At 47.5% G+C, this 23,567-nt stretch overlaps 1 protein-coding gene across 2 annotated transcripts; it reads left to right on the forward strand.

Moving 5' to 3' along the window:
• Positions 1–8,358: 8,358 nt before the first annotated feature.
• Positions 8,359–22,599, forward strand: EIF3D (eukaryotic translation initiation factor 3 subunit D). Of its 2 annotated transcripts, none has more exons than XM_055574178.1 (15): positions 8,359–8,522; positions 10,836–10,968; positions 11,240–11,285; positions 12,436–12,572; positions 13,827–13,912; positions 14,474–14,546; positions 15,353–15,462; positions 16,207–16,339; positions 16,742–16,889; positions 17,516–17,646; positions 18,796–18,881; positions 18,974–19,103; positions 21,319–21,461; positions 21,724–22,007; positions 22,448–22,599. In XM_055574178.1, the coding sequence occupies exons 2-15, from the start codon at positions 10,846–10,848 to the stop codon at positions 22,459–22,461; spliced, it is 1,644 nt and encodes a 547-aa protein (XP_055430153.1). In that variant the 5' UTR covers positions 8,359–8,522; positions 10,836–10,845; the 3' UTR covers positions 22,462–22,599. The 2 variants fall into 2 exon arrangements, with proteins under 2 accessions (XP_055430153.1, XP_055430145.1); XM_055574170.1 differs by having other exon boundaries at positions 8,361–8,522; positions 15,350–15,462.
• Positions 22,600–23,567: the final 968 nt, after the last annotated feature.

The following is a 23,567-nucleotide window of genomic DNA, read 5'->3' on the forward strand; positions in this document are numbered from 1 at the left end:
ACAGCGCAAGCACTGCAGAAATCGAACCTTAGCTTCACAGAGGGTTGCTATCCAACACTACACAGGTAGATCAAGCCAGAATTGGTGTTTATCTCTTTTCCCAGAATACCAAATCCCAGTTTCCAACAAGGGAAAATGTATAGGGCAGAGAGGAGCCAGGAGAAGCCTGGTTCTTGATCATCTCATTGAAACAGTCAAGCACTCTCTCAAGTAGCTAAATGGTTCCAAAGGAAATGGGAGTCTATTTTGTCTCCCGTCACCAGGGCTGCAAATCCTGATATATCTCAGGCCACAGCAGAGAAGTGGATGGCTCAGCACTTGGAGATATGCCCGCACTGGCAGGAAGTGGGGTGGGCGAGTCAACAGGCACCTCTCTATTCTGAGAACTGATCCTGTGATGGGTGAGTGTACATCCAGCTGAGATTTTTAAAAAATAAATAAATTTGAATGCCAGCCAATGGAACCTATAGTGAACCTCCCTTTCTTCCGGTGGACCTGAAACATCCTTTGGGATGCTTTAATCCTTCCAGGTTTTCTATTTTTAAAATTTTGCTGGGGTGACAAGGCTCTTAGGAGGCTGAGGTGGGCTGGTGATTCAAAGGCTTCCCTTCCCCCCAGCACACCCCTACAGGATGATAAAAATGCTGCAATTTCACAGAATCTGCCTTGGGTACCACTTCCCCCATCCTCAGTCTTTCACATCTGTAAATTGGGGGTAGTGCTTTCTGTATCTCTGAGACAAAAAAGAATGGTACAAGTTCATAGTTCCTGACCTGAAACATCTGGTGCTCAATGTGCTTGCTAACAGAATTCTGTGGACTTCAGAAAGGTTTATATGGTGAGACTACCATATGTTACACAATATGCCCAGCAAGTTCTGGGGCAGAATCCCATAAACCCTTCATAAACTCATTATTCCTATACAGCAAAATGTATACATATTCATACTAAGTGGGATATGAATGACTATAAATAACTTCATGTCCAGGGACTTCCCTGGTGGTCCAGTGGTTAAAACCTCACCTTCCAATGCAGGGGATGTGGGTTTAATCCTTGGTCCAGGAGCTGAGATCCCATATGCCTGGAGGCCAAAAAACCAAAACATAAAAAACAGAAACAATATTGCAACAGATTCAATAAAAGACTTTTTAAATGGTCCACATCAAAAACAAAAACTCTTTAAAAAGTAAATAACAACATAGCCAATTCGTATCAGGTTTGCCATCAGATGCTGTCCTCAACTTCATGAGAAAGCTTGTGGTTTTCAGAGCTTATCTGGACCTTGGAACTGTATGAGATGCCAGCCTGGTTTCAGGCAATCCTGGGTGCATTCCAATTGCACCTTTACCAGCTGGCTGACCTTGGGCAAGACATTCCTCTTGACTATATTTCTGTTTTCCCATCTGTAAAATGGGATGGTAATTCCTGTGTTGGTTCCTAGAAGGCACACAAGGTTGCTGCACTGGAATGGGGCTGGCCACACTGGCAGGTCCCCAAAGGAGGCCTTGGTGAGCCCATCACAGTTCAGGGTAAGTGTGCTCACAAAGTAGGGCTGATGCATAAACAGATGATCTGTCTATTTAATAGAAAGCACAAGAAATACAGCCGCCGGCAGGACCCGGTGCTTTTGTTGGCCTGACCAGCACTTACTTTCCTGCAGTAAAAGCTCTGTGAGGATTTACGATCATGATGGGAGAGAGTCAGAACAAGAGACAGCGTTTTTCTGAAGAAGCATCTATCAGCAGAGGCAGCTTGACTGGGCATTCTGGCCCAGGAAATGGGGGTGACACTTTAGCCCCCTGGACAGCACCAGCTCTGGCTCCTAGACCCTCCCCCTTCTACATCTCCGTTCCCTGTGATCAGTTTCCCATGATAAACTATGGCCACATTCCAGGCCTCCCCTCAGCCAGATTTGCTCAGACACTGTCTGGAATTTGATGTGTCCCCAACTCATCAGCCACATGTTTGCAGACAACCAACTAGTGACTCTTAGAAAAGGTCAGCTGACATCTGTGGCAGATTTTCTGCTCCCATGATGATCACAATAGCATCTCCACATGCTCTTCTAGAATCTTGGGCCTTGACTCTGGACAGGCTTGGGACTCACTGGGAACCAAGGGAGGGATGGAACTGGTGCTACGTAACTTCTGAGGCTTCAGAAGTTACTTACGTAACTTAGGGGCTTCCCTAGTAGCTCAGAGGGTAAAGCATCTGCCTACAATGCAGAAGACCTGGGTTCAATCCCTGGGTCAGAAAGGATCATCTGGAGAAGGAAATGGTAACCCACTCCGGTATTCTTGCCTGGAGAATTTCTCCTCCTGAGGATCCGGAGGGCTACAGTCCATGGGGTTGCAGAACCGGACACGACTGAGCAACTAACACACACACACACATGCACACACAACTTCTGAGGCTGGATCGTAGAAGGCCACGCAGCTCCCAGCTTATCAGTCAGAATGCGTGCTCTCTCAGTCTTAAGCCCCCTGTGACTAGTCTGACTGGCCTGAAGCCACCATGTTCTGAGGAAACCCAAACTCTCCATGTGAACTCACCACACAGAGAGACCCTGAGACTAAATGAAGAGAAAGAAAAGGAGAATTGTCTAGCCAGCTCCCTGCACCTCTAACCACCTGTCTGAGACACCCAAGGCCAGAACCACCCAGCCAAGCCCTTCCTCAACTCCTGACCCACACAAGCCAACAGAGAATATAAAAGGATTGTTGCCATAAACCACCAAATTTTGGATAGATGTGTTCCACAGCAACAGGTAACCAGAACAGAGGCCAATTTTATTTTCCTTTCCCCTACGGTGACCCTACCTTCTAATTTGCAAGAAACAGTTCCAGTTTACGGCTTTTGTCTGGCATAAGTATTGATAACAACCCCTTTCTCTCCCCAAAGGGCCCTAAGTTAGATGGTAAATGATATGGTCACCCACATTTGGCCAAGTCCTCAGAGTATACTACAGAGGCTCCTTTCCCCCAATAAACATACAACCCCAATGAAAGCAGGGCATCTACTCCACAAACACAGCTTTAAGACAAGTCCAGGGTTTCCCCTCCTTTCCACCATATTGCTGTCTCTATTCCCTTCCCATGGAGAAATCCTGGAACTGCTGCTGATATCCAGGACAGGAAGTGTCTGAATCAATCAGAGAAACCAGAGGCAAGAGACATGGGAGGAAGGAGAAAAAGAAAACCCAAACCTCAGGGAAGGCTTTCTGCACCATCCTGTAAAGGATGGAAGGATTTTCTTTTAATCAATTTTTTAACTGAAGGAAATTGCTTTACAGAATTTTGTTGGTTTCTGCCAAACATCAACATGAATCAGCTGGAAATGTACATATGTCCACTCCCTCTTGAACCTCCCTCCCAGGATGGGCGTTCTTAAGGACACAAAATTGTTCTCAAATCTTGGGGCAGTCATTTGCTCACGGAGCCAAACACCCAGTTGCCCAGAGCCTGTTTCTCCCCACCTGCATGAATGTCTCAAAGAACACTTAGAAAGCATAAGAGATGATTGTTTTAAACACTAGCACATTGCCTGGCATATAATAAGTACTCAATAAATGCTAGTTCCTTTTTTAAAACATTGGAGGTTCCTATTAGACAAGGCATTTGTCTCATCTGAAAGGGACAGGACAGAACAGCACAAAAGGCCAAGGAGAAAAGAGTAATAATGGTGCCTCCTGCTTCTAGACATGACATCAGGGTATGAATATGGAGAGGCCAGCAGGCCTACTATGGATCTTCACTTTTTAGTTTAGAAAATACTTTTGCAGTCACTCACTCATCTAGAAGAGACGTTCTTTGAAGAATCTTACAATGGATCGTTATAAATACAGGGTCCTGCTGCAAAGTGGTGGCTCTTACAATGCAAGCTGAATAAATGATCTCATACTAATTTTGATCTTTTTATACACTGATTAGTCAACAAATGCTTACTGGTCACCTGCTGTATGTCAGACACTGTTCTAGCAACTGAGAACACAGGCCCTTCCCTCACCCCCTCGGGTGCTCCACACATGAGTTCATATTGACCCACAGCTGGCCTGGTCCCAGCATCCTTGTTTCTGCTCAAGAGTTATCTCCCCAGTGAGATCATCTCTGATCATCACTTCTAAAACAGCTGCATCTTCCTCTGTCCCTCCTCACCTCTTCCTCTGCTTCATTTCTTCAGAATTCTCATCATGTGCTGAAATATTTTTGCTTCCTTGTCTAAGCTCTGTCTCTGCTTCTAGAGTGTCAGCTCTGGGAAGCAGAGGCTTTGCTGTCCTACCTAGAACAGTGACTGGTGATCCATATTTGGGGAATTGTTGAATGAGTGGATAGGGGTTTTGTGAAAATTAAATGAGAAAATGAATTCAGCACATTACCCCGGGCACATAAATAAGGATTCAATTAATGTCAGTGTACTGAATATCAATAGTAAGTTGTAATATGTGCTACACTATAAGGGGAGATCTAACTTTTGCTGGATTGCTTGGATCATGTCTTTTGTTTTCCTCTTCTTCTTTATTTTTTTTCCTGTGGGCCCACAGGCCATCTGCTGCAATCTCGCTTTTGTGTCAGAGTTTAATCATCTTTTCCATTTTGGCCGTGATGTCCCTGCCCACCCCAGATGGAGAAGAATTTGGGAGTCTTGTCTTATTCTCAATACTGGGTCCCTGGGCTTAGGTGGGAGATCCTATCTAAATTCCTCCCCCAATGGACACCTTTGCTGCCTCTTTCTGCCTACCCAACTCTTGAGTCTCCACAGGCAGTAGGGATGACCCTCCTTTACATTAAATCAGGTCATGACCTCCCTCCTTCCCTCCCCATTTTAAAATCCCTCAGTAGCTTACTTTTATCCTGAGGATAAAATCCCATACTCTGTTCTGTGGCCTGCACATTTCTAAATGGAAACTTCCTTTTTCTGGGTCACACCCAGGCTTCTTCCTGCTTGAGACCTTGCTGCCTGCTGTTCTCTGGTGCCGGGAATACATCTCCCCTACATCTTCACTGCCTGTGTCCACAACCAACCACCCCTCTGAGTAGCCTTGCCCTGTCCTCATTCACTCTCTTGCTTGCCACGTGCCTGGTACTATTCCAAGCACTTAAATTAACTCATTTAATTCTTTCCACAGCCCCGTGGCATTAAAAAAAAAAAAGCATGATTGGGGCTCCCTGGTGGGCCAGTGGTTAAGACTCAGCACTTTCACTGCTGGGGCCCAGGTTTGATCCCTGGTCAAGGAACTATCCTGCAAGTAATGCAGCATGATTTAAAAAAAAAAAAAAAAAAAAAAAAACACAGCATGTGAGCTAGAGCAGCTACTGCTGCTGCTGCTGCTAAGTCACATCAGTCGTGTCCAACTCTGTGCAACCCCATAAACAGCAGCCCACCAGGCTCCCCCATCCCTGGGATTCTCCAAGCAAGAACACTGGAGTGGGTTGCCATTTCCTTCTCCAATGCATGGAAGTGAAAAGTGAAAGTGAAGTCGCTCAGTTGTGTCCGACTCTTAGTGACCCCATGGACTATAGCCTACCAGGCTCCTCCATCCAAGGGATTTTCCAGGCAAGAGTACTGGAGTGGGTCGCCAGTGCCTTCTCCAGAGCTAGAGAAGAGTGAATATAAAATGGCAGGATATAAAGATGATAGAAAGCTAGGACCAGATAGGTCATAGGAAGACTTTCATATTTTATTCCAAGTATACAATGGGAAGCTACTAGAAGGTTGTGAATAGATTGCTTTGATCACCACACAAAGAAAGAACCCTAGAGGAACACAAGTGGATGCTGGGGGCCCAAGCATGAGGCTGGAGATGGTGAGGGCAAGTGGTGGCATTTACCATGGTTCATTTTTTGTTTTGTTCCTGGCCATGCTGTGAGGTTGCAGGATCTTAGTTCTCTGACCAGGGATCAAACCCACGCCCCCTGCAATGGAAGTGCAGAGTCCTAACCACAGGGCTACCAGCAGATTCCCTCAAAATGTATTCTAAAAGAATAAAGAGGACTTGCTGAAGGAATGAATGTGGTGGGGAAAGGAACTACCAATGATGGCTACAAGGCTTTTCAATAAGCATCATCCACTGGGTACCGTGAACAAAAATTAGGGAAACTGGAAGATGAGTGGATTAGAAGAGAATTTATAGAAACAGATGCTGCTGTTAACATTTTCATTTTATACATGAATAAGGTTTCAAAGAGATCAATTAACAACCCTGAGTTTGTCCAACTGGTAAGTGGAATTCCTATTTTCACATACATATATTTTACCCTCACAGCACCTCCTTTTCTCATCTTCAATTTACAAATAAGGAAACTGAGGCCCAGAGATGTGAAGGCTACACTGCTAAAGTGGCAGAGCCAAGAATAAATATCAGCTCTAACAGCAAGTATATTTTCCAATAAAGGAGACAGGCCAGGAGACTGATAAGGAAGCCTAGGAGACCAGGTAGTAAAGAATCTTGAGGTTTGAACAAAAATTGCGTGCTCAGATTCTTTCAAATGTTTTGAAATTCCCCAATACATGAACCGTGAACTTCCAGATGTTCAAGCTGGTTTTAGAAAAGGCAGAGGAACCAGAGATCAAATTGCCAACATTCGCTGGATCATAGAAAAAGCAAGAGTTCCAGAAAAATATATATTTCTGCTTTATTGACTATGCCAAAGCCTTTGACTGTGTGGATCATAATAAACTATGGAAAATTCTGAAAGAGATGGGAATACCAGACCACCTGACCTGCCTCTTGAGAAACCTATATGCAGGTCAGAAGCAACAGTTAGGACTGGACATGGAACAACAGACTGGTTCCAAATAGGAAAAGGAGTACGTCAAGGCTGTATATTGTCACCCTGCTTATTTAACTTCTATGCAGAGTACATGATGAGAAACGCTGGGCTGGAAGAAGCACAAACTGGAATCAAGATTGCTGGGAGAAATATCAATAACCTCAGATATGCAGATGACACCACCCTTATGGCAGAAAGTGAAGAGGAACTCAAAAGCCTCTTGATGAAAGTGAAAGTGGAGAGTGAAAAAGTTGGCTTAAAGCTCAACATTCAGAAAACGAAGATCATGGCATGTGATCCCATCACTTCACGGGAAATAGATGGGGAAACTGTGGAAACAGTGTCAGACTTTATTTGGGGGGGGGGGGGCTCCAAAATCACTGCAGATGGTGACTGCGGCCATGAAATTAAAAGACGCTTACTCCTTGGAAGTACAGTTATGACCAACCTAGATGGCATATTCAAAAGCAGAAACATTACTTTGCCAACAAAGGTCCGTCTAGTCAAGGCTATGGTTTTTCCAGTGGTCATGTATGGATGGGAGAGTTGGACTCTGAAGAAAGCTGAGCGCCAAAGAATTGATGCTTGTGAACTGTGGTGTTGGAGAAGACTCTTGAGAGTCCCTCGGACTGCAAGGAGATCCAACCAGTCCATTCTAAAGGAGATCAGTCCCGGGTGTTCTTTGGAAGGAATGATGCTAAAGCTGAAACTCCAGTACTTTGGCCACCTCATGCGAAGAGTTGACTCATTGGAAAAGACTCTGATGCTGGGAGGGATTATGGGCAGGAGGAGAAGGGGACGACAGAGGATGAGATGGCTGGATGGCATCACCGACTAGATGGACATGAGTTTGAGTGAACTCTGGGAGTTGGTGATGGACAGGGAGGCCTGGCGTGCTGCAGGACAAACTCCGTAGGCTGAGTTTCCAAAAAGACAGCACCGTTGCCATCGTAGGAAGGTGGTTCCTGAGTAGCCAGTTCAGAATCACAACCAATTAAAATGCAGGTTTCTGGGCTCCAGCTAAGCCACGCTGGTATAACAGTCTATGGAAGCGGACCCGGAATCTTCATTTTTCAAATTAGCACTCCAGGAATCTTTGTCAAACAAGAAAGTCTGAGAACTGTGGAGCTATAGTTTGAACATTGGCAGCGACCCCCAAAACTAGTAGTCTGATCTACTCAGGTGACTTTGCACCTCCTGGTCTGTTTCCGAAACCGCTGAAGGCTCAGTGAGTAGCCACAAAAACCTGCCTGAAAGACTCGAACTCCCCCTAACGGTGAAACTCGAACCACACGATCTTTTAAAGAAGGCAGGAACCGCGGGTCATTGTGGGATACAGAGTGGCCAGAGCGGCCCGCAAGGCATTGTGGGACATCAGCCCGTCTCCGCTTCCAACTCCAACTACAAGGCCGCCACGTTTCAAGAAACTTGAAACTCTCGGAGTGTCGCCGGATGCCCCATGACGTAACTGTAAACATCCTCCGGTGTCTATCAGCCTCGAAGGCTAAATAAGAACACCGCGAAAAGAACAGTGACGAACTTCCGGATATGCCTTCGCTTTACGACTCCTGCGTTCCGCCGTCGAACCGGAAGGAAGCCAAGAAGCAGTTTACGACACCATCTGTCGTGTTTACGGTACCGGCCGCTGCGCGCGCATCTTTCTTCCTTTCCCGGTTCCCCGGAGTTCAGGAGGTGGCGCGGTATCCGGCCTAGACTATCTCTCACCATCGGGGCCGGTTACGGCCGTTACAGGTAAGCAGCGTATTCCGTACGCTTCCGCGGACCTCCAGAGCAGAGTTGGGCTGCGCCTGGCCTTCGGGGGGCCTACCGGAAGAGACTTCCGTACGCCCCCTCCTGCCTCCCTGTTCCTGCGCTGGGCGGGGCAGGAATCCGCCTGACCCAGTGCGGGGCAGAACCTGTGGTTGAGGTCTCTTTCCCTGGAGTCCGCTTAGCGGCCACCGACGGTCTGTTCTGATGTGAACGTGCCATTAACCCCGCTGAGTCTCAGGGTCTTTTAAAGTGCCTCACTGTTCCCTGAGCTTCTAGAGAGGGCTATTGGGTGTGCCAAACTGAGCGATGTTCGGCCCTGCTCTGAGGAGTTCAGTCTAAATGTTTCTTTTCCTTGCTTATGAAATGGAAGGCTAGGATGTAGTTGGTTGATCTTTGATTTGACACTAACCCCCCAGGAATTGGCAAACGATCTGCAGTGGCTGCGAGAACGTGCCCTGTACATGGCCTGCCAGCCACACGGCTCTCCCTATGACTGTCCTGTTGGCGCCGCCTCATCCTATATCTGTAGCCAGTACAGCTGTCACTCCGCTTCAACTGAAAGATTTAGTTTCCCCTATTGGTTACATTGTGCTCTGCCTACTTTTTATTTTACGCGTTGAAACCCTTCCACCCCTTTTAAAGTGTGTTTGGAGATATCTTATTGTGTTATTGATATGATCTGAAACCCAGGATCTTTTCAGGCTGCTGTCCAGCTGTAAAATAATGGGAAGAGTGTTACACTTAAGACAGAGGACCCTAGAAACCAAGTCTATCTTGAAATGATGAGATCAGCTGCTTGATTTGGCTGAACTGTAGTTTTATATCTGAAATGGGGGCCTAGGGGCTTAGTCAGATGTGTTGCATCTGACACGTTGTAGGACCCTGGTAATATATAAGGGTGTACTGTTTGGAGACCACCACACCCTCCCTCAGTCTGCTTCCTGTACTGTAATTGAAGTTCAGGTGGGAGGATGGGGCTTCCAGGTTCATGCCCTTTTGGATCACACAAGTGTCACCTCTAGGAACTCTCCCCATCATGGGAAAATGAAGAGAGTTTCATAAATTTAGTATCCTTTGCTCTTTGCTCCCCAGACTCTGGAAATATTTGTGTGGTGAATTTTACCCTGGGAACTCAGCTTCTGGGCATTTTCAGGGGATTAGAATGGATGATAAATGCATGAGTTTTGGATAGGAATTGTTTGGCAGATACCTGTCTGGAGCCTCTGGTTTTTACTCTTCCTGAGAGGAGTACTGGCGTTACACAAAGTGTGGACTCAAGCCTGTTTCCCAGGGTTCAGATTTTCATCCATTAGTGTTGTGACTTTGGGCGATTTCTTGATATCTCTGTGCCTCAGTTTTCTTACCTGGAAAGTGGGGCTAATACTGGCCCTAACTCAGGAGGAGATTGTTTAGAGGAGTTAACGAATTAATATGTGGAAAGCACTAACAACATGCCTGGTACTCATAATGTTTATGAACATTGGCTGTGTTCGGCCACTTTCATGACATAAGGCTTCTGGTGGCCTCCTCAACCTTCTGCCGGACTTTCTGCCTGACTCTTATGCCCTGCATAAGAATTTGCACTGACAACGGAAAATTGAAAGAACAACAAAGGGAGGTTGCATTTCAGGATATATTCATGGACCCTTGTTTTTTCTCGGAACTGTGTGTAAATATTTGTATTTACACAGACTGAGTAGTAAGTGTCTGGCGTTTTACAATGGAACTATTTCCACATATGTTAACTAACATATATGGTTTTCACAGTGATCCTCTGAGGGGAATAAAACAAGGATCTTATTTTTCAGGTAAAGAGACTGAGGTTTAGGGGAATTAAATATCGTATGTCTGGTGAAGGTGTGAATGAGAACTGGAACTTGGTTATTAAACTCAAAAAAAAGTTAATTACATTTCATCAAATTTGTAAGACATCACTGAATTCAAGAAGCACAGTTTCTTCATGTAACACTAAGAAAGAAAAGTTGCCAGATACGACATGACACCTCATCAATTAGAAGGTGCAGGTTCATTTCAGAAATAGTACAGTGGGAAAAAAAAACAGTGAGATATGATACATAAATCTGGTTAGCAGTCGTCTGAGTTTTAAGTATTCACAGTATTATTTACAGGAATATGTTAAGTGGAGAGCAGCTCAACAGTTGAGGCTTCTGTTTTGTGTTTTGCTTTTTTACCTTTATCATTCATGTATTAGCTTACCTCAAATGGAAGACTTTTTTTTTTTTTTTTTTTTGAGACTTTTCTTCATGGAGTTACTTTGTTATTTGTATTTTTAAGGTTTTAAAAGATGGCAAAGTTCATGACGCCTGTGATCCAGGACAACCCCTCAGGCTGGGGTCCCTGTGCAGTTCCGGAGCAGTTTCGGGATATGCCCTACCAGCCGTTCAGCAAAGGAGATCGGCTCGGAAAGGTGCTTGCCTGTCAGCGGGGTCTGAATCTCTTAAAGCTGCAGCTAATGCTCCAAGTTCATTTTAATTTTATTCTCTCAAAAGGATAATGGTTATAAGCTCTGGCTACTTCCAGTAGTCATAGGAGAGCTGGGCTCTTACAAAGCTATCCTGAGCCAGTCTTTCTAACACTTTGTGACACCGTGTCCTCACTTGGGAGGAGGGGGTTTCTGGGTCAACAGAAACTTGCCTGGTTGACGTGTGCTCTCTGCCTTGCCTTGTTGTGCTCACTAGGTTGCAGACTGGACGGGGGCCACATACCAAGACAAGAGATATACGAGTAAGTGTTCTCCTCCTGCCTGCCTGCCTGCCCAAGTCAGGCCCTCGGTGGATTGTTAGCGTTTCTAGTAACCTCCACCTGAAAGCATTCTAGGATGGGAACGAAATGGTGATAATTCATAATTTTTAGGGGCCTATTATGGACTGTGGAAACAATGCATTTTTTGTGAATAGCCTCAAAAGTTAGACTGTTCAGCGTATTATAGTAGGTTTTTCCCCCTACTTTGGGGAGCCATGGCCCCTTTTACAAATCTGGTGAACACATTCCCATTTTGTATTTCATTACTTGGGATTTACTGAGCCTGTAAGGCCAGTCAGTGGATCCCAGTTTTAAAACTCCTGGTTTTAGGATCCTAATAGAAGTTAGTTTTTTCCTCTGTACTAGTCAAGAGAGCTAGGAATGGCTCTCTGGAATACTGAGTTAAAGACGATCTGAAGTCTGAGGTCAGCCAGAAAGCCAGTCCCAGCCCATTAGCCACGTCTTCCTTGGGCGCCAGCTGGTGACAGTGATGACGTGTATAACCGCCTGCTTGCCTCTCCTGAGAGAGTAAACTGCAACTCCTGTTCTTACAGAAGAAGGCAGAGTGCAAAATGGGCTTGTCTTGAGTTCCTCAGACTCTGTCTTGACTTAGAAAGTTCTTTGGATCAGAGCTTTTAAAACTTGAATGTGCATATTAGTCTGCTGGCTGCTGCTACAGCTAAATCGCTTCAGTCGTGTCTGACTCCGTGCGACCCCACAGACAGCAGCCCACCAGGCTCTGCCATCCCTGGGATTCTCCAGGCAAGAACACTGGAGTGGGTTGCCATTTCCTTCTCCAATGCATGAAAGTGAAAAGTGAAAGTGAAGTCGTTCAGTTGTGTCCGACTCTTAGCGACCCCATGGACTGCAACCTTCCAGGCTCCTCCGTCCATGGAATTTTCCAGGCAAGAGTACTGGAGTGGGTTGCCATTGCCTTCTCCATAATCTGCTGGGAATCTTATTAAAATGATGGTTCTTAGTGGATCTAGAGTGGAGCTGTGAGTCTGTACATCTGAAATGCTGCCAGCCGATGGGGTGGCTCCTGAGACCACACTGTAAATATCAGGCTTTAGACTACTACGTACTTATAAAGTTTGTGGGTAGTGTTACATGCTGTCACCTTTGCCTGCAGATAAGTACTCCTCTCAGTTTGGAGGTGGAAGTCAGTATGCTTACTTCCATGAGGAGGATGAAACTAGTTTCCAGCTGGTGGACACAGCGCGCACACAGAAGACTGCCTACCAGCGGAATCGAATGCGATTTGCACAGGTAAGTCAAGAGCCAGCAGTATGACCATCTTGGGGCTGTCACCTGGTGCTAAAAATGGTACCATGTGAGTACTGATGAGGGGAAAGCATGTTACTGTGGGTATCCTAATGAATCCCATAATATATTAATGGGCTTCCCAGGTCTCCCAGTAGTAAAGAATTCACCTGCCAAGCAGGAGATGCAAGAAACACAGGTTCAATCCCTGGGTCAGGAAGATCCCCTGGAGTGGGAAATGGAAGCCGCTCTAGTATCATAGGAGCCTGGCAGGCGGCGGTCCATAGGTTCACAAGGAGGTAGATAGGACTCAGCACAGCAAGCAGCTGCAGTGAATCCAAGTAGCTCTTTAGTGACAAATTGTGCTAAAGTAAATGGATACCATGGCCAGGAATGCCTTTAAACAGTTCAGCTGTCTGTTGACCAGTAGCTAGGACATCTGTGCTAAGGATGGCTGTTTGTGCTGGATAACCATGTGCGTCAGTGTCTGTTGCCTCGAATAATTGCTGTGTCCAGGATTTACTGAGTAGATGATCCAGTTGGGCTGCATCTTCTCACATAAAGAGGCAAACTCAGCAACTCTAATAAGAGCCAGTGAACCTGCCTCAGTAAAAGCATGGATATGAGTCTAAGCTAATTCAAGGTACAAACATTTTTATTGTGCTTCAGTACAAAAAACCAGATAACTGCTTTTTTTTTTTTTTAACAAAGTGAAGGTTTGTGACAGCCCTGCATCGAGCAAGTCTTTCAGTTCTATTTTTTCAACAGCATTTGCTCACTTCATGTCTCTGTCATAACAATATTTCAGACTTTTTTATTATTATCATATTTGTTGTGGTGATCAGTGGTGTTACTAATCGCTGAAGGTGGTTAACATTTTTAGCAATAAAGTTTCTTTCTAATGAAGATATATACATTGTTTAAGACATAACAGTGTTGCACATTAGTAGACTACAGTATAGTGTATAGTATTTGTAGCATAAATTATAGGCACTGGGAAAGCAAAACATTTGTGTGACCTGCCTAATTACAATACTCACTCTATTGTGGTGGTCTGGGACCAGACCCAAAGTATCTGGGAGGTAGGCCTGTGCTTACTCAACCTAAAAACCCCAGGTGTTGATCCTGTAAAAGCACAGAGTGAAATGTGCAGCTGGGCTGCTGCATCCTAAACTCACTCTAACAGCATCCCATTAGGCACCACCAATTATCAGCTGAATGTCCCAAGATTTTAACATGATGTTTTTTCCTGATTCCTAGCGAAATCTCCGCAGAGACAAAGATCGACGGAACATGTTGCAATTCAACCTGCAGACCCTGCCTAAGAGCGCCAAGCAGAAGGAGAGGTGAGCTGCCCATCCTGTTGGAACAAGTTATTTTTCCAGGACTGACCACACTGCTGTCAGGAAGCCAGAGCAGAATAGTCATCTTCTTCCCCAGTATTACGAAAAACCAAAAAGCCTCCCCAAAGCCAGTTAAGCCACTATTTCAGCCCTGGTGTTGTCTTCCAAGAACTGGTCATGGCAGAGACCATGGACAGGAAACTGCTTGCACTGGACGTGAGCACTGACTGACACGGAAACAAAGGCAGACAGGAAGTGACCCCGGAGCTTCACCTAGACAGAAGTCTTCTGTGGTGCAGCTCCCGGGGCCCATTCACACCGGGTCCTGTGAGTCCCTGGAGCTGTGTAGGACAGTAGCCTGCCCGAGCTGAGGCTGCCAGAGGACAGCCTCTAGAGATGGAGTGGTATATACTGGTCATATACTGGTATACACTGGCATATTGGGGGCAATATGCCTCTCCTAGCATGTCTAGTGTGCACTGTTTTCGTCTTGGTTTTTGTTTTTTCTTAAGCCTCTACTTTCCTTAAAAATCTGTACTGAAAGCAGTTTTCCTGTCTTTCCAGAGAACGCATACGACTGCAGAAAAAATTCCAGAAACAATTTGGAGTGAGGCAGAAATGGGACCAAAAATCACAGGTAGTATATCTGTATCAGAATTCTGTCCAGGAATTTGATTTTTTTGGTTGGTTTTATAACAGCATTATTAAGGTTTTTACTTCTCATACTATACAATTCACCCATTTAAGATGAACTCAGTGGTTCATAGTTTATGCACGGAGTCCTGCAGCCATTACTGTGGTCTGTGTCAGAATGTTTTCATCACTACAAAAAGCCCTGTTCCAGTCAGCTGTTTTCCCTGTTTTCCCTGGCCCTAGACCGCCCCTTCTCTGTGTTCTGTCTCTGGATTAATCTCTCCTGGACACTTCATATAAATGGAACCAGAGCAGAATGATCTTTTGTGACTGGCTCCTTTCACCAAGCATCATGTTTGCAAGGTTCATCCATGTGGTAGCCTATGTCAGCACTGCATCCCTCTTTATTGCCATGTTCCATTACATGGATAGACCACGTTTTGTCTGTCTGTTCACCATTGATAGACATCAGGGTTGTTTTTACTTGAGGGTATCGTGCATGGTGCCACCATGGACATTCCTCTAAAAGTGTTTATGTGGACGTTGTGCAAGTAGAAGACGTGTGTAAGCCAGAGTAAAGGTGCAGTTGTGGGAGTTACATTTGCTGGACTCGGTGCTTGCTGTAGCAGCAAGAATAACCAGGTAATGACATGGAGAAATGCAGAGGAGCTGTTAGAAAACAGCCAGCCTGTCGTATGAATGTTCTGGATATATTTATCGAATACAAGCCCTTCATTCTGTTACCTGCCTTTTGCTTACGTTTCGCGCTGGCTGTCATTTTCCCCCTCCAACGGTTTTTCCTGACAGAAGCCCCGAGACTCTTCGGTGGAAGTCCGCAGTGACTGGGAGGTGAAGGAGGAGATGGACTTCCCTCAGCTGATGAAGATGCGGTACTTGGAAGTGTCAGAGCCCCAGGACATGTAGGTGGCATCTTTTCCTACCCTCCATCATGCTCTTAATGTGTGTGAATCAGCTGGTGATGACTGTTGGCCTGAGCCCTAACATTTCCAAAGACATTGCCTAAGATTAGCGGACGAGCTTAAAAAAAAAAAATTAATGCCTGTGGCAGGAAAAGCAGAAAGAAGTTTACTAAAGCTAAAACTTCAGTTCTCTTTCAACTTCCTGGCATTGTGAGCAAAAGAAAAATTAAATTATAGGATTCTTGTTGGGAGAAAGCAGAAAGAAATTTCCTATTATTAAAACTCTAGGGTTCTTTCAGCTTCCTGAAATCCTGAGCAAAAGAAAAGGTTGGGTTCTTTAGCTTTTTGGGCAGAAAGAGGAAGATTGCAGTTCTTCAAGAGAAGTGACGCTTTTCCTGATGTTTCAAAGAGCTCCTCATCTCAGAAGGCCAGTGGGTGGACATAACTTAGCGGGAGCTGGAGCATCAGCCAGGAGGCAGCCTCCTGCTGAGGGCTCTGTCACTGCTCCTCTCCCTGTCTCTAAAGTGGGGTGGGGAGTGGGGTCCTGAGCCAGATCAGTTGTGGTCACTGTTGGGTGGAGCCACTTGGGCAGGCCCTGCATGAGCTCTAAGAGTCCAGTCAGAGACTGTTTTCATCTCTCGTGTTAGACTTTTGGATAAGACTTTGGATTCCATGGTGTAACAGAGAAGAAGTAGGTAGTCTTGCTCCCCTTGACTTAGCGTGTGTTGCGTGCTGTCCCCTCAGCGAGTGCTGTGGGGCCCTGGAATACTACGACAAGGCCTTTGACCGCATCACCACGCGGAGCGAGAAGCCGCTTCGGAGCATCAAGCGTATCTTCCACACTGTCACCACCACGGACGACCCCGTCATCCGGAAGGTGGGCACCCCTGCCCCATGCCCACCTGTGGGGAGCACTGCAATACCACCGCTGAGGCCTCAGAGAGAGCAGAGATGTGGCGAGGGGGTGGGGGGGGTGTATGAACCGACCAGGCCTCAGATGCCCCTGTAGATAAGACTCATGTGAATCAATGTAGGATTAGGTGAAAATGAAGGCACTCTGCTGACCGGACCGTAAGTGTCGGGGTCTAACAGGTGGTCAGGAAACTGCAGTTCCTTGGACCCAGGATACAAGCTTGCTGGCTGGCTTGCTGCAGCCTGGCTCAGACAAGCAGAGGTGTAGATATGGGTGTGAGGGCTCTTTGCAGACAAGTCCTTCACCTCCAGTGAATGGGCAGGTGAGCCCCAAAGTAGCCCCATCTCTCTGCTGTCCTCCTTGCAGCTGGCGAAGACTCAGGGCAATGTGTTTGCCACCGACGCCATTCTGGCCACGCTGATGAGCTGCACCCGCTCTGTGTATTCCTGGGACATCGTCGTCCAGAGGGTCGGATCCAAGCTCTTCTTTGACAAGAGGGACAACTCTGACTTTGGTAAGAAGCCTGTCTAGGAACAACACAGAGGCTCTGAATGTCCTTGTTGGTCCAAAGCCATTCCCAGGTACAGAGAACGGGTAGAAGGTGTTCTGTCTCCCCACGAACACCAACAGCCATGTCAGAATCCCCCCTCGGCCTCCTCAGAGATAGAGGAAGGGGCTGTCACTGCAGTACCCCGTCAGGGCAGCAGCCTTCTGAGTCCTCGCGGCACCCCAACACCATGTTGCCACCCATTTGAGTAGCATCTTCCTGACCTCTGTCATCTGTCCATACCCCCTTTAGTATGTACTTGACCTTTTTCTTTGGACTGATGCCTTTTTTACTTCAGCATATTTATGAAGGAAAAAATGTACATGTACCATACACATGTGTATGTACACACACACGTTGAATGAAAACCAGGTCACTCAAAAATAGATGTGGTTGTGACAGAATGTAATGTTAGTATCTCAGGTTATCCAGAAACCCGCCCCACCCAGCCCCACTCAGGAGACCCAGGTTAGCAGATGGCGGTCCTTTGGAGGAAGGGCCTGTGTCGTTTGAATCACCACATCTCCCTAAGGGGCCCTACACCTCTTTGGTGACTGTTTCATGGGTGGGTGACCATGCTGCCAATTTTGCAGACCTTCTGACAGTGAGTGAGACAGCCAACGAACCCCCTCAAGATGAAGGTAACTCCTTCAACTCACCCCGCAACCTGGCCATGGAAGCAACCTACATCAACCACAACTTCTCCCAGCAGTGCTTGAGGATGGTAAGGTCCTGGGAGCACTCAGTTCATCGACCCCAGTTGCTGTCTACTGAGCATGTACTGGGTCATCAGCTCTGGGTTGTGGGATTAGACAGGACAGACGGGGGTCCCTGCTTGTCACGGAGGAAATCTCAGTTTGAGGTTAGAGGTCAGAAGGCCTGACTTTGAGCCCTAGATTCACCACTTTTAGCTTTGTGGTGCCAGTCATGTTTCTTCTCTGAAATTGTTTAGTTGCTAAGTTATGTCTGACTCTTTAAGACTACATGGACTATAGCCTACCAGGCTCATCTGTCCTTGGGATTTCCCAGGCAAGAATACTGGAGTGGGTTGCCATTTCCTTCTCCCAGGGATCTTCCCGACCCAGGGATGGAACCCACATCTCCTGCACTACAGACAGATTCTTTACCCCCTAGCCACCAGGGAATCCCCTCTGTAAAATTAGAACACTTGAATAATATTTGTCTCATATAGATACATTGTAAAGATTCCTTGAAATATATGACCAAGACACCCTTGTGCACAGATACAGCTGCATTTCTTAGGAGCTGGAGATACAGCAACCAGCCAGCCTAAGTGCCTGCCCTTAGAAAACTTCATTATAATGGAGGGGGAAAGATCTTCCCTGTAGCTCAGATGGTAGAGAATCTGCCTGCAATGCAGGAGACCTGGGTTGGATCCCTGGGTCGGAAGATCCTCTGGAGAAGGGAACAACAATCCACTCCAATATTCTTGCCTGAAGAGTCCCATGGATAGAAGAGCTTAACAGGCTGCAGTTCGTGAGGTCGCAAAGAGTCGGACACGACTGAGCGACTACCACACAATGGAGGAGGAAAGATGGTAAGCTCAGGATATGTACATGTTGTGACAAATGACTGTGTGTACCTTGGAGGAAGACATAACAGGAGGGGGCACTGTTGCTAGTTATATAAGAGACTAGAAGCTCGTGTTTCACAAACGTGAGCATAGGGTGAACTCGAGCTGTTACCTCTGTTGTGACCCACAGGGTGCTTGCTTGGGCTCGGAAGTGTGCCCAGAGCCCCCTCGAGCTCTAGGGACCCAGGCGGGGCTGTGACAAAGGAGAGGTGCCGGGTATGGCTGATTGCCTTGGCAATGGGTTGGCGCTGTCTCATGACACCTGTGTCATTTTTACAGGGGAAGGAAAGATACAACTTCCCCAACCCCAACCCATTTGTGGAGGACGACATGGATAAGAACGAGATCGCCTCTGTGGCGTACCGGTACGTCTCCTCCCTAGTGCCCCCGCCCTGTGTGGGTGGTGCATCTGGACCCAGGGCCTCAGGTGACCAGAGGCGCTCCTTCTTCCTTGCAGTTACCGCCGGTGGAAGCTCGGGGACGACATCGACCTCATCGTCCGCTGTGAGCACGATGGCGTCATGACTGGAGCCAACGGGGAGGTGTCCTTCATCAACATCAAGACCCTCAACGAGTGGGACTCCAGGGTGAGGCACGCAGGGCACCATGTCCCGGGCTGGCGCCTGCAGCCTGTGTCTCTCTTCCCCTTGCCTTGCTTACAGAGGTTTTCTGTCTTCTGAATTTTCCCCCTACTTAGTTCCGCTTTGAGGAAGAGATCGTGTGTGCGGGTGATTACCTTTCCTTGGTGTTTTCTGTCTCTGTCCATTCCGGCTTCCCGTTGGCTTCTGCCCTCTGCAAGTGTGATTTCAGTCTCTCCTTATGAGCTGGGCTGGCAGCTCTCCTTTTTGACCTGTTATTTCACTTACGGCAGCCCCTACCTGGTTTTTAACCTTTTGGCACCCTTTTTTCAACTTTGTCTCTTACTGAACTCAGATTATCCCAGGTTTGGCTTTTCAGGAGGGGCATCTTGAAAGAAATATGCATCCTTCGTTTTTCCTTCTCTTTCCGTTCTCCCAGGCTGGTATGCCAGGATGGGGCTGTCATTCTTTCTGAAAGTACCTGGCCTACTCACCTGAATTTAAAATGTGTGGCCATGCTCCTGGTCACTGGTGTGTAGAATAAAAGAGCCTTGGTAGAAGGACAGCAAGGCCAGGCCTGTGTTAACGAGGGTCCAGTGAAATGGAAGTCAGGGGCCATTGTGCTCTGCCTGCATTAGAGCCGAGGGATTAGCATTCCGGGCACCAGGTTTCACTCCTCAGGTGTTCTTTAGCTTCTGTCACCTGCTGAGAGCACCCTAGAAGGTTTGCTGCGAACTCAGCTCTGAACCAGTGGCCTTCTCTTAGCCTTTGACCACAGCCCCCCAGGAACATCGTCCTGTGTGACAGCGCCCTCTGCTGCTGCCATAATCTGGTCCTGCACGCTTCTCAGCTGCCTTCACATTTCCTTTGCTGTTTCCCTCCTTTTTAACCCCCCAGTGGCGCCTTCTCTTAGGGTCAGTCCCTTATGCAACTCTTTTGCCACAGTCACTTCTTTATACCGTGTGCAGTCCACTCAGATGGTCTCCCTATCTTAAGGGACCTTGATGCCATCTGCAGAATCTTTAGACACGAGGTAGCATGGAGAAGGCAATGGCACCCCACTCCAGTACTCTGGCCTGGAAAATCCCATGGACAGAGGAGCCTGGTGGACTGCAGTCCATGAGATCGCTAAGAGTCAGACACGACTGAGCGACTTCACTTTTACTTTTCACTTTCCTGCATTGGAGAAGGAAATGGCAACCCACTCCAGTGTTCTTGCCTGGAGAATCCCAGGGATGGGGGAGCCTGGTGGGCTGCCCTCTATGGGGTCGCACAGAGTCAGACACGACTGAAGCGACTTAGCAGCAGCAGCAGCAGCATGATCCTGGGTAGTTATGCTCAGGGTTCCCCCAGACTCTGGGATAGCAGATGCAGCAAGAGCAGGGTCATCAGGGACCATCTTAGATTTAAGCCTAACCCCAAGCCTCATCCTTGAACTCCAGAAATGATTCCTGAAATCTCTTCTGACTCCTGGTGCATCATTGTTGTTTTTGTTTTGGAATTTTTTGGTGGTTGGTTTTTTCTAAAATACTTTGTCATTCCAGTGTCTTCATTTGTCATTCCCTCTGGCTTGACTGTCCATCAGTGTCATTTCTCCTGCTCTCTTAGGCTCAGAGCCTCAAACATCTCCTCCTCCTCTGCACCCTTGAATTCTGCTGTCAGGCTCAGGCTGTCTACTTGCCCAGCCCTGGGTTTCACTGACATCACCCTAGTTCAGGACCCTACTCATAATGCCTGTTATTTTGCATTTGTCTCTTAACTGACCTCCCTAACTCCCTCTCCATCAGGTCAGACCTACCTGACCTCCCCTCCCTCTACGGGCTTCCACACTGAACCAGTCCGTCTCTTCCCTGTCCCTCTCAGATCCCCCTAACTCCAGCTTCTGCCACTATTCTCCACGGGTGAGCTATCACACTCCCTTGTGAAACTCTTCCTCTCCACACCACATGTGATAAACACTTGTATGGCACTTGTTTCTAACATGTGTGCGTATGTGTCCTGGTCTGGTTGAGACCTTGTAAAGAGAGGAGTTACGGTTTGTTAAGCACCAGCTGTGTGGCAGGCTGTGCAAGAGAGGGACGGATGATGTCTTCCTTCTGCTCTACCTGTGGGCTTTCCCCTCCCTGGTTAAGCCCACTAGGGACCTTCTTCTCTACCAGAGGGGCCAGTAGTCCACAGGCAGCATGGTGCCTTGGCACCTGTAACCGGGGCCCTCCTCCCACAGCACTGTAACGGCGTTGACTGGCGACAGAAGCTTGATTCTCAGCGAGGGGCTGTCATTGCCACCGAGCTGAAAAACAACAGCTACAAGTTGGCCCGCTGGACCTGCTGTGCTTTACTGGCCGGATCCGAGTACCTCAAGCTTGGGTGAGATTCCTGCCCAGGAGCCGGGAGCTCATCTTCGGAAAGGAGGGGTCTTCGGGTTAGGAGAACAAGGCTGCCCTTTTCTCCCTTTTCTTGGGACAAGCACGAGGCTGCCATTTAACTGATAACTCAACCCCAGGTACAGCTGTGCCTCTGTGCCAGCGGTCCCCACCCTAACACTGCCACCCGACACACCCCAGTTTCGTGTCCCATGCCACGTGGTCTGTGCCGGCGTGCCCCACCCTAACACTCCTCCCCCTGGTAGTTATGTGTCCCGGTACCACGTGAAAGACTCCTCGCGCCACGTCATCCTGGGTACCCAGCAGTTCAAACCCAACGAGTTCGCCAGTCAGATCAACCTGAGCGTGGAGAATGCCTGGGGCATCCTGCGCTGCGTCATCGACATCTGCATGAAGCTGGAGGAGGGCAAGTACCTCATCCTCAAGGACCCCAACAAGCAGGTCATCCGTGTCTACAGCCTGCCCGACGGCACCTTCAGCTCCGATGAGGACGACGAGGAGGAGGAGGAGGAGGAAGAGGAAGAAGAAGGTGTGTAGCAAGCCTCCCTCAGAAGTCTGGCATGAGCTGTGGGCTGGTTGGGGCTCAAGCGCTGCAGCCTCAGTCCTCTAACCTCAGTGGAAAACTCCAGGAATTCCCTGAGGCTTCACTTGGTATGGCATTCAGTCTAGTTCCAGGAGCCACTTCCAGAGCCTTTAGAGCACATGATGGGGTTGGCGAGGAGAGTTAGGGCAGGAAAGAAACATCTAGAGGAAGGTCTAGAAGTCCCTGATACTAGCCAGTGGTCCCAGGGAGGAATGATGCTCCAGATTCATGCTAGGCCTTAAATCGTTCTCTCACCTGCTTCACCGGTTGGTGACTGAAGGAAATACCTGGTAGTCCTCTGAGGATCTGAATCGTTTCACATCTGAGTGAAAGTGTTGAAAATCATAAGCAATTCACCAGTTTGATGTAACCTTTGTATCTTTCAGAGGAAGAAGCCTAAACCAGACGGTGATGTGGAACTGGCATCTGTGATTGCATCGAGCCTGGAGGACCCTGAATACCTAGTGGGATGTGTGTCTGATTCTTGCTCTCTGAAGCTAGGCCATTGAAATAAATTCTGTTTAGTCCCTTACCTTCATCTGTGCCTACGTTATGACTGACAGTCCTTCTTCCTTCTCCGAGTAGCCCTTCAGAAAGGGAGGGTGAGATGCAGCAGTCTCTCTCTAGAGTTCATAATCTGGGTTCCCTCCTTTGTTCTCAGCATTAGTGGTTTTACATTCCTGCTAGAAGGTGAATGCCCTTGGGTTTTTTGTTCTTGGAACCCCTTGAAATTATCCTTTCCCAGGGAGTGAGGTCCATTGTGAGGTCCCCATAGGAAGTCCATTTCACAAGCACAAGCTGGCTACATGCCAGACCCAGCTGCTGCCCTGAGACACACGTCACTGTAAAGATGAAGCAGGGCAGTCTTTGAAGCTTGAAGTGAGGTCGCTGCTGTGAAGGAGACCGCTTCAGAACGTCCTAATGGATGTTCCACAGGGTGTTGATTGTAATGGTTTGTATAAACTTCCCTGATAGCTCAGTTCGTAAAGTTCCTGCAATGCAGGAAACCCCAGTTCGATTCCTGGGTTGGGAAGATCCCCTGGAGAAGAGATAGGCTACCCACTCCAGTATTCTTGGGCTTCCCTTGTGCCTCATCTGGTAAAGAATCCACCTGCGGTGCGGGAGACATTGATTTGATCCCTGGGTTGGGAAGATCCTCGGGAGAAGGGAAAGGCTACCCACTCCAGTATTCTGGCCTAAAGAATTCCACAGACTGTATAGTCCGTGGGTTCGCAAAGAGTCAGACACAACTGAGCAACTTTCACTCTCACTTGGCGTGGGCTGGTGATGTGATCTCAAGCCGGCACCCTCAAAGCATGGTGTCATGAACAAATATCTCATCCTGACACAGAACTGTGATGCCTGTGGAAGTAATGTCATTGTACAGATGAGAAAACTGGCTCCACTTTTGGGTAGCCGTCCTAAATTTAACAATTTTGATCAAAATGATTTGAGTCTCAGAAAGCAAGCAAAAATGTATTGGACTTCACTGTCCAAGTTACTAGG

The sequence above is a fragment of the Bubalus kerabau genome, chromosome 1 (assembly GCF_029407905.1).
Source record: "Bubalus kerabau isolate K-KA32 ecotype Philippines breed swamp buffalo chromosome 1, PCC_UOA_SB_1v2, whole genome shotgun sequence".
NCBI lineage: Eukaryota > Metazoa > Chordata > Mammalia > Artiodactyla > Bovidae > Bubalus > Bubalus kerabau.

Excerpts from the sequence above, each read along its gene's own strand:
- EIF3D (XM_055574170.1), top strand. The coding sequence starts at position 10,846 with ATGGCAAAGTTCATGACGCCTGTGATCCAGGACAACCCCTCAGGCTGG. Across the intron at positions 11,286-12,435 it reads CCAAGACAAGAGATATACGA|ATAAGTACTCCTCTCAGTTT; the intron begins GTAAGTGTTCTC and ends CTTTGCCTGCAG. Across the intron at positions 13,913-14,473 it reads AGCGCCAAGCAGAAGGAGAG|AGAACGCATACGACTGCAGA; the intron begins GTGAGCTGCCCA and ends CTGTCTTTCCAG.